General features: G+C 44.3%; 1 protein-coding gene across 3 annotated transcripts in view; it reads right to left on the reverse strand.

The window, feature by feature from the left end:
- Nucleotides 1–2270: 2270 nt before the first annotated feature.
- fnip2 (folliculin interacting protein 2) overlaps nt 2271–10000 on the reverse strand; it is a 15806-nt gene continuing 8076 nt past the window's right edge. For all 3 annotated transcript variants that reach the window (XM_060864556.1, XM_060864557.1, XM_060864558.1), the window contains exons 5-17: nt 9822–9896; nt 9443–9501; nt 8843–8914; nt 8620–8755; nt 8204–8405; nt 7914–8002; nt 7585–7731; nt 7339–7508; nt 6168–6858; nt 5647–5803; nt 4991–5191; nt 4789–4904; nt 2271–3798 (exon numbers count right to left, since the gene is read on the reverse strand). In XM_060864556.1, coding sequence (XP_060720539.1) covers nt 3720–3798; nt 4789–4904; nt 4991–5191; nt 5647–5803; nt 6168–6858; nt 7339–7508; nt 7585–7731; nt 7914–8002; nt 8204–8405; nt 8620–8755; nt 8843–8914; nt 9443–9501; nt 9822–9896 — 2194 coding nt within the window. In that variant the 3' untranslated portion in view covers nt 2271–3719. The remainder of the gene's footprint in view (nt 3799–4788; nt 4905–4990; nt 5192–5646; nt 5804–6167; nt 6859–7338; nt 7509–7584; nt 7732–7913; nt 8003–8203; nt 8406–8619; nt 8756–8842; nt 8915–9442; nt 9502–9821; nt 9897–10000) is intronic.

The following is a 10000-nucleotide window of genomic DNA, read 5'->3' on the forward strand; positions in this document are numbered from 1 at the left end:
GACTGTAGTTAGTACTCAGGGAGCTTCAGATCTTCAGGTGTGCACTTTGTAGTAGTTTGTTTTTTATTCCAAAATAAAGTACAAAAGAATCTAAAAATTTGAAACACAGCTTAATAGCAAAAGCTGTAGGACTGCAGATGTTAAGCTGCTGGTTCACTTTGTTAGACTGAGAAGAATGAGATGGTCAAGTTGACACCCTTCTCTATTTTACACACACACACACACACACACACACAGAGAAAGGTCAGGTGTCACCGGGACAATAAAACGCATTACTGAGCGTATCTCTTAACACACGACGCTCCTCTTAATCCTGTCACTCATCCTTCAGTCACATTATCACAAACACAATGCATGGTTCTCCTGTGGCTCAGCGCTGACAAAACAAAGAGAAGAATTCTCCTGATTTATTAATAAGTCAGTTGTGTGAGAGTAAAAGTGATGATTGATTTAAAACCGATCCAGGAAGCTTTCAATGATCATCTGATACAAAGCCTTCGTGCTGAATCGACGTTCATCTTGAGGTTTCTTCTCCTCTTGTTTTCTCGGCTGGCTTTATTCTCTAAATCAACAACCGTGCTGTAGAATGAAAGGGAACTGAAGTTTGTGTCTTTCTAGAATGTTCTCAAGCTCCAGAGAAAAACTCTGTATTATTGCTGTACTGATCCCTTTTAACCCTGAACATCTTCTAGGAAACAGGATTTTTTTTTTTGTCCAATGATAAAATTTGCAAATACGCAATCAGAATCTTCCATAATGAGTGGAATAATTTATCATTTATTTATAAGTATTATTTTATGTTCGATCCCAGAACCCGTGATAACTAAGTGAACCCGATGAACATGGATTGTGTTTTAAACAGATGTAGGAACGAGGTACATTTTCACCTGGAAGGGTTTTGTATCGTCGTCTCCTGAGTGACACGACAACGCAGGGTTTATTTAAAGCACGTGTGTAAGAGAAGCAGTAAGGAGACACGGATCTCTCTCTCACACTCACACACACACTCACACTCACACACACCTTCTCATCTGTATCTCCCTTTTCCAGCCAATTACAGTCCATCATGCCTGAATGGTTGGTTCTCAGGTGCAGGAGAGGAACAGTTTGTGCTCTGAAGCTGTAAAACTCCTCACAGACCTCTAATTAATGTGGTTCTTTCAAGCTTCAGATGAAGATTGTGTTTGATACTTGATCATATAGCAGACAGTTACTTAAGGGAAATGATTTATTATCAAGGATGAGGATGAGTTTTTTTGTTGGAGTCTCTCCAGCTTTCTTTCTCGTATTGTCTGGGAGATTTTCCTCACCACCGTCTCATCTGACTTGCTCATTAGGGACCAATTTAAAATTTTAAACTTCAGCATTCATTCATTCATCTTCTACCACTTATCCGAACTACCTCGGGTCACGGGGAGCCTGTGTCTATCTCAGGCGTCATTGGGCATCAAGGCAGGATACACCCTGGACGGAGTGCCAACCCATCGCAGGGCACACACACACACACACTCTCATTCACTCACGCAATCACACACTACGGACAATTTTCCAGAGATGCCAATCAACCTACCATGCATGTCTTTGGACCGGGGGAGGAAACCGGAGTACCCGGAGGAAACCCCCGAGGCACGGGGAGAACATGCAAACTCCACACACACAAGGTGGAGGTGGGAATCGAACCCCGACCCTGGAGGTGTGAGGTGAACATGATAACCACTAAGCCACCGTGCCCCCCCTAAACTTCAGCAATTTTTAAAAAAATTATTTTTTTAAATATGATATTCCTGTTTTTTTTCTGCTAGTGATTATTTATGCCACTTTTAACAGGCAGAATGAAAGCATTAAGTTTTCATCTTTGTTTTTAAATGGAAGAATAAAAGTAAACAATTTAGATGTAGAGATATTGGGATGTGGTAGCCTAGTGGTTAAGGTGTTGGGCTACCAATGGGAAGGTTGTGAGTTTGATTCCTACGTCCACCAAGCTGCCACTGCTGGGCCCCTGAGCAAGGCCCTTAACCCTCAATTGCTCAGTTGTATGAAAATGAGATAAAATGTAAGTCTGCTAAATGCTGTAAATGTAATATTGAGTAAGACCTTTGTAAATTTCTCTGAACTTTGTCTTCTGGAAGAAGAGTACGTTGTATTTCAATATCACACAAACTCTGTATCTTATTGCATGATGTCACACCGTGTGAGAATATAATGCTTTTCAAGAACAAAATCCTGTTTTAGTGACAAACCCAGGAAAAAAAATCCAGACGACACACGAGTTTTTCAACTGAGACGTTTATTCAAATTTATTCCATATTCCAAGGATCGAACTTAAAAACGATCGACGTGAGTCGTGTCTTTCACGTCTGAGATCAGGACTGCTTTTAAAAGCAACCGTGAGGTAGAAAGTCAGTGTATAAAAAAATAACAAAAGAGTCTCTGGAACATTTAAAAGAAAAGTAAGACTGAGTAAAACGAAGACTCGAATAGTAGCCGAAATAGAGCTGGATGCGGCTTACAGGGAAACTTATTAGTAAAGTGTACTCAAAGTATAGAAAATATTATGTTTAAACATATTTTTTACACAGTGTAGAACATGGTAGCACCTGATACAAAGCATCCATCCATCCATCCATCCATCCACACAAACCCAGAAAGCTGTTAATATTGGCTTCTTGTGTAAAAACTATGAGGACACATGCTCTATAATAAGCCATCATTATATACAGTTAGAGCTTGATGCAGAGATAAATGAGACCATAATAAAAAAAAAAACCACCAGCTCTGGTAGAAACCCTCTTGGTATTTATGAACGATCCTGTAAACCTCAACGCCACCACAAGAGGGCGCCAAAACCAAACAAATCAATCCGTTTTAACCAAAAAGTACAGAAAAGTAAAGTTATTCAAGATGATTGACAGGTATTGTTTCTTATAATAAATACTAAAATCATACACAGGTTCAGATTCTGTAAACCAACTGTAAATACCACTAATTCATCACAGTGCACAATTTCCTAATCTTAACTCTGTTTAATTTGACTCTGTATAACAGATTTGCAGAAACAGGGTTAAGGAACGCTGCTGTAATCCAACTCTTCTTTTTTTAAAGTGACGTCTTGTTTGCATTGTATTAATCTTAGGCAGCACGTGCGGTTTACCCAGAACATCAATACTGATGCGAAACTTTATAAAAACAAAGCCCATGGACCAGAGGGCAGGAAATTAAGAGAAAAGCAACAGATGCAGGCTTAGCGTTGTGCCCAGGTTTAATCTGCTGCGCTTTTTCAAACTCATCCCAGATTGCCTTTGCAGATTTGAAGCTGGCGTCAAATTTAACCAGAATAATCCTTTCTAATAGATGCTACTTTAAAAAACCCCCAAAAAACTTTAATTTGTCACCTGTTGTACTATATACTGTTGTACATTAAACGTAGCATTTCCTGATCCAGTTTTACTTTTAAGACAAAACAATACCGTGGAAATAATGCAGGTAAGAAAACAAAGCGCTCTCTCTCTCTCTCTCTCTCTCTCTCTCTCTCTCACACACACACACACACACACACACAGTCAGTTTGGAGAGGATGTAAACCTTACAGTCTGATCTCTCTTTAAAGGCTAGCAACGTGACCCTGGTTGGTCTGATCATCGCCAAGGAGATCGGCTGCTTATTGGTCTGCTGTGGGCAGGCACGCACTCTGATTGGTCGGTGAAGCGAAGCTGCTCCTTTCACAGAAGGATCTGTGCGACGTAGGGCGAGTGTGTGCTGGCGACAGCTGTGAGTAATGGAAGATCACTGGAATCGATCCTACAAGTAAAACACACACACACACACACACACACACACACACACACACACACACACACACACACACACAGTCTTCTATAAGGAAGTGGTTCAGGTGATATGTTGTCTTGCACAAAATGTAATAACAACTAGACGGGAAACATGTGACGTTTATCAAAGAAAACGTGTAATCGTCGGGAAGTTTCCTGTACGAACGCGTTTGTTTAATGTTTACGGAAGGAGTCTCCAGTGTAAGCGCTTTATAAACTAGTGATAACAGGAACACACTTGTGTCACAGACGTGTCGTTTAAGATCAAAGTAAAAAAAACAACGTATTTGTCGGAAATTGCTGGAGTAAAAGACACTTAAGGGGCTGCTTTGGTAGTGTTGTGCCCCTTTTCCACCGAGGCAGTTTGAGTGCTGGTTCGGAGCCTAATTTGGAACCAGTTATTTCTTTTTCGACCCAAAGCACCGGCTCTGAACCAGGAAAAGTGGTTCTTAAGTAGCACCAAAACGATGCTGGTCTAGACGTAAGAACTGCTTGTGTCAGGGGCTGTGGGCGGAGCTACTGTTAGATAATGCACCTTAAGTATACTAATGTTTAATACACTTTTACTTTACCTCATGATCAATTATCAGCACACATGATAGTATGTAGCTACATGCTAAGGCTAACTTAATGATAAAATAACGTTATGTACTTTCTCGATAACAACCTCCGTTTATACAGATTACATGGAGCTGCACGTACACGTTGGATTTGCCGTGTTTGGGTGTTAATGTAGGTTCACAAAGCCATGAGCATTAACAGTAAAGCAACAGCCGCCATTGTTGATGTGTTTGTGTTTGCTGCTGCTGCGCTAAAGTTGCTGGGACACGTGACACGTATACAGTGACGTCAGACTCGGCTCTGTGATGCTCTCTAGCCGGTGGAAAGGCAAACCGGTTCTGAACCAGCACACGGTTCTTTTTGGTGGAAAAGGGGCATTGGTGTGTGTTGTGTGTAGTACCCCAGCGCTAGTCCCAGTTCCTTTACGTGGACTCGTCGCTGTCCTTTCAGATATTCTGCCAAAGAACAGCTCTTGAAGTACACCTCCTGCAAGCGGTCCTCCAAATGCATGACACACTGCAACGCACAATAACACGTTTAGACAGGATGTGCATACACTGTTGTCCAGGGGGAAAAAAGTGTCACAGAACAAAGATTCGTACAAAGTCTGCGGCCATGTTGAGTGTGTGCAGCTGCAGCACAGATGTGAGGAGTGTGTGTACGAGGTTGGAGACCATCACGTCTCTTCCTAGCTGGCCTGGCTCACACACACGCCGCTGTGTCGTAGCCACCTGAACGCTGAGGCGGTCCGTGTCTGCCACGATGCACATGGCTTCAGCCACTGGCTCGTCCAACGCAGGGTGCTAAACACACACACACACACACACACACACACACACACACACACACACACACACACACACACACTTGTTACAGCTAAGTCAGTATTACAAAGCACATGACGACATCTTTAATGTGCGAAGCAACCTAACATGTTACATCACAGTAGGTAATAAATGTAAACATTTAGAACCTTGCATTACTAACATCAGCTCTCTTACTTCCGTAATTACGCGACAGCCTCTGACCAATCAGAGTGCAGCAGAGGAAATGCATGTCACTGGTTCCACGGCTACTGGCTAGTAAATTTGCATTCTCTACGCTGCCTGTTAACAAGGTAGAGAGCTTACTTGCCCTCCTCGTTGTCGTGTATTGCCACACCCTGTACTTCATGCAACAATTCTCTTATTTTCTGTTCAGATCTAAAAATGTGGACACACACACACACACACACGTTTACTGATGGGTCAGTACTTACCAGTACTGTGTGTTCCAGGTCGGCCATCAGGCACTGCTTGAGCCGCTGATCCGAGGTGACGCCGTGCAGGACGAAGTCAGGCATGTACTGCGGACTGTAACCTCCGAGCAGAGAGCGACCGAAATGATTCATGTCGGGTCGGAGCTCCACGTCACAGCTGGACTCCACCGGAATCACAAAATCATGTCATAGAGGGGAAAAAAATCCCACTAATCACTAATACACCCAATAATATACTTTTGAGACAAACTTGTTAGCTGTGTTGGAAATGAACGTCCTTCATATGTGTAAAATGGTTAAACTATTTTTAATACTGTTTCTCTGTAGCTGAAGATCACCATGGGAACTGAAATGAAGGACTGTAATTAATGACTGTATGTGCTACCATGAGAACGCCATCCCACCACAGTGAAGCATGGTGTTGGGAGCGTCATGCTGGGAGTTAATCAGTGTTCTCATTCAAACACACACACACTAGCATCAATATGTTATGAACTATAGGTAACCTTGTTTTCCGTTACCTTGGGAGCGGTAGTTCATGTTGTTGCATTTCATTTCCTGCGCACGTCTGCTTGTGAGACGATTCCTCCTCGTCCGAACTGTCCAAGCTGTTTGTTAAAAGCCTACTGGGCATCTTCCTGTGTAAGCCACGCTCACACCGATGTCCAGTCCTCGTCTCACATTCTCTGTTGTTCTCCCCCTCCTTTGGGCTGCCAATCATGAACTGCACTCTGTGCACAGGAGGGCTCGGATTGGCCAACGAGTGCTCTAGTCCCAGCTGCCACGAACGTTCCCGATCGCATCCTAGCTGCTCATTGGTTGTTTCAAAAAAGGGGGAGGAGACAGCTGAGTCAGAGTCGCCTGCTTCTGTGTCGGTTTCTTCCAGACCGGTAGTCGGATCTGTGGGATCTGTATCAGCTGTTCTCTCATTGGTCCTTTCAGGGTTAAAGGTGGACTTTGCAGCCTCTGAATCACAGGTATATGGTCTCTCATTGGTCCTCTCGAAACAGGGGAAGGGGTGAGTGGTTTGAGAAGGGCATGGATCGGCAGGACTTTCTGTCTGTGTGTGAGGAAGTGTGTTTTCCAGGAGGTCAGAGCAGCGGACAAAGTAGGACAGGATATAGAGCACGCGCTGCACCAGCTCACGACTGCGCCCGACAACCACAGTACGACACACTCGAACAGGAGAACCCAACGCACCATACAGATCTCCTACAAGACACACACACCTTTCAGCCATACCATTCAAGGACATACTGTAGAGTGAATAATGAATTAAGTGAGTTAGTGTGAGTTTTGTCTTTGCATGAACCTAGCTCATTCCACAGGGGATCGTTTGTGTGTGTATCATACACCTAGCTCATTCCACAGTGGTGTGTGTGTGTGTGTGTGTGTGTGTGTATCATACACCTAGCTCATTCCACAGGGGATCACCTAGCTCATTCCACAGTGGTGTGTGTGTGTGTGTGTGTGTGTGTGTGTGTATCATACACCTAGCTCATTCCACAGGGGATCACCTAGCTCATTCCACAGTGGTGTGTGTGTGTGTATCATACACCTAGCTCATTCCACAGGGGATCGTTTGTGTGTGTATCATACACCTAGCTCATTCCACAGGGGATCGTTTGTGTGTGTATCATACACCTAGCTCATTCCACAGTGGTGTGTGTGTGTGTGTGTGTGTGCACTTACCTAACTGCGCCCACAGTGGGTTGTAGGGGTGACAGTTGGCCAGCGAGTCTACCCTGTGAGAAGAGTGTTTCTGATGAAAGGCTTTAATTGGCTGGTGGTTGCTAGGCATCACCGTGGGAACCCAGGCGAGGTGATACATAAGGACAGCAGTGAGGAGAGAAGACAGGAACCTAGAGCATGGAACATATTCAGTTAACCTTTATTAAACAGGTTAATAAAGTTAAAACTGAATGGTTGTTTACTCACTGGTTCTTGGCCCCCTGTTCCATAAGCAGGCTCATCTCCTTCAGGAAGCTCTGACACAGCTGGTTTCGCTCGGCACTCTGGGATACCATGGTCAGCCAGATGGGTTCAGTGATCCGTGGAGCCATGTACAGGTTCCACACGGTCATCCTTGTAAATGTTACCACAGCACAGTCCATGAGGATACGATAAGGCAAATAAGTCCAACTTAAACAATCAAGCATGCAAAAGATCAAAGCATCAAGCACAGCACAGCGTGCACACACACACACACACACACAGACACACACACAGACACACACACACACACACACACACACACACACACACACCTGAACTCTCCCAGTGCGTCCATAACCCGACACAGATACACCTGCACTCGCTGACTAGGCTCTGCTACTCTCCTGCACACAATCATCGCCTAAAACAAAACAAAAACACACACACTTATTTTCGTCCCACTAAACCCCACCACCCTCAGTGATCGTGTATACCCGTCATTGTCCTATAAACATTTTCCAGACAAGCGCAATGTGCCTCGTGGACACAAAGAGCTCCAGTGTCCTGCGGCCACTAAAGGTCAGCGAGGCGTCCTGATCTGACCTGGCAGTGCCACACTCACCCTCTCGATGGCAGTCTTCAGTTTGTTCATGTGAGACTCGAACAGGGGGAAGTGGGAGAAGAAGAATTCCTGAAAGCTTTGGTTCTCCTCCTCTTTCTCCGGCAGGCTGATGATGATGCTGACTGCGATCATCTTCCTGCGGCCCAGACCAGGGTTCGAGTTGCAGCTTTCGTCTGACAGGCTGAATATCTCATCCGTGCTCCTGCCACGTGCACACACACACACACACACACACACACACACACACACACACACACACACACACACACACACCGACGTACATGAGTAAAGCAAAGGGCACCAAAATCGCAAGAACCTATGGCAAGAACTTATTATCGACCCTTTCCTTTTTTGGCATAATTTCTAAAGTGTTCACAAACGTAACCTCTTTTATACACCTCCCCACACACACGCACCAGCGAGGGATCAAGCCATGCTGGAGGCTGGTCACTTGGCTACGGAGCCATCGCCGTTGGTAACTGCTGGCACACCCGCTGCTGTAGGACGAGCCGGGGGAAGGGAGGGGCGTGGCTAGGAGGCTGCTGAGTGACGCTGTGCAGTTAGGAGAGAGTTAAAACCTGTCGTAGGCAGGAAACATGAGCAATGCTTCATGTTCGAGCATGCGTGTGTGTTTTTTACCTGAACGGGCGATGCCACTGTCACTGTCTTCACCGTGTCCTCGGCCTGGCATGTCCACAGGATTACTATGAGCTAGAAAAAGAGATGCTGATTAAAATGCCCGCATGCTTCACCCATGTTTAAGGAGTCACATTTATTTAAATGAGTATTAAAGTACATCATTAGTCTCACACACACACACACACACACACACACACACACACACAAACACCCTGATGTTTCATTGTAGTCTTAAAATACAATGAAATGCTCTTAGAAACTAAATCCTGGCAGAAAGCAAAAACAAAACAACCACAAAACACAACAGTAAGTCTGATGTAGAGATTTTTTTTTTTTTACTGACCCAAACCTCTACAGTTCCACCTCCTTTAATATCTGCTCACAATAACATGGAATTGAATAACTAGAAAAAAAAATTAAGTAAACAAAAAGCCCCAGAAGCACGTGAGTGTGTTATAGTCTGTGTCCTTTCCTTATAGAGGGACAGCTGTATCGCAAGATGTTAAAAGTGGGACATGATGCAGTAAATGTAGCTAAACCGGATAGACACCACGTTAGCGTGTGTGTGTGTGTGTGTGTGTGTGTGTGTGTGAGTCTTACCAATGCTGCTGCTGCGACTTGGGCAGGTTTGGCTAATAGAGTCAAGGCTGTCCTGGAGACTAGAGAAACAAAGGGTCAGAGTGAAACAGTAGCTAAAAAACTGAACTTATGAACCGTACAACAGATAAAAAGTAGTTTTTAGAGGAAATTGTCGGAGCATCGTTACATAACGGGAGTTACAAAGTCTAAAGAGCTTCACAGCTTTAACGAGTCGATCCGACTTCCTAACAAATCTAACCTGTAACGATGTGGCTGTGATCGATCTGCTGCAGTGACACTAAATAAAGAGCAACTGAAATCAGTGTGTGCTTCTGTTTTTGTCTGGACTGTAACGAAAACATGACTGCTATAAAAAGCTCAGGAAAAACCTGAGACTCACGTGTTGGTGCTGCCTGCGTTACTGCTGCCACAGCGTGCGGAGAAAACCTTACTGACCATCAGCTGAGGAGGAGATCTGTGTAACACACACACACACACACTTATTATTAATAATAATCACCGGCATCACCCAGCCATTATCACTATCCCTAATAAACATCATACACATCTTAAAAAAAG

Source organism: Tachysurus vachellii, chromosome 2, assembly GCF_030014155.1.
Source record: "Tachysurus vachellii isolate PV-2020 chromosome 2, HZAU_Pvac_v1, whole genome shotgun sequence".
In the NCBI taxonomy this organism is placed as follows: domain Eukaryota; kingdom Metazoa; phylum Chordata; class Actinopteri; order Siluriformes; family Bagridae; genus Tachysurus; species Tachysurus vachellii.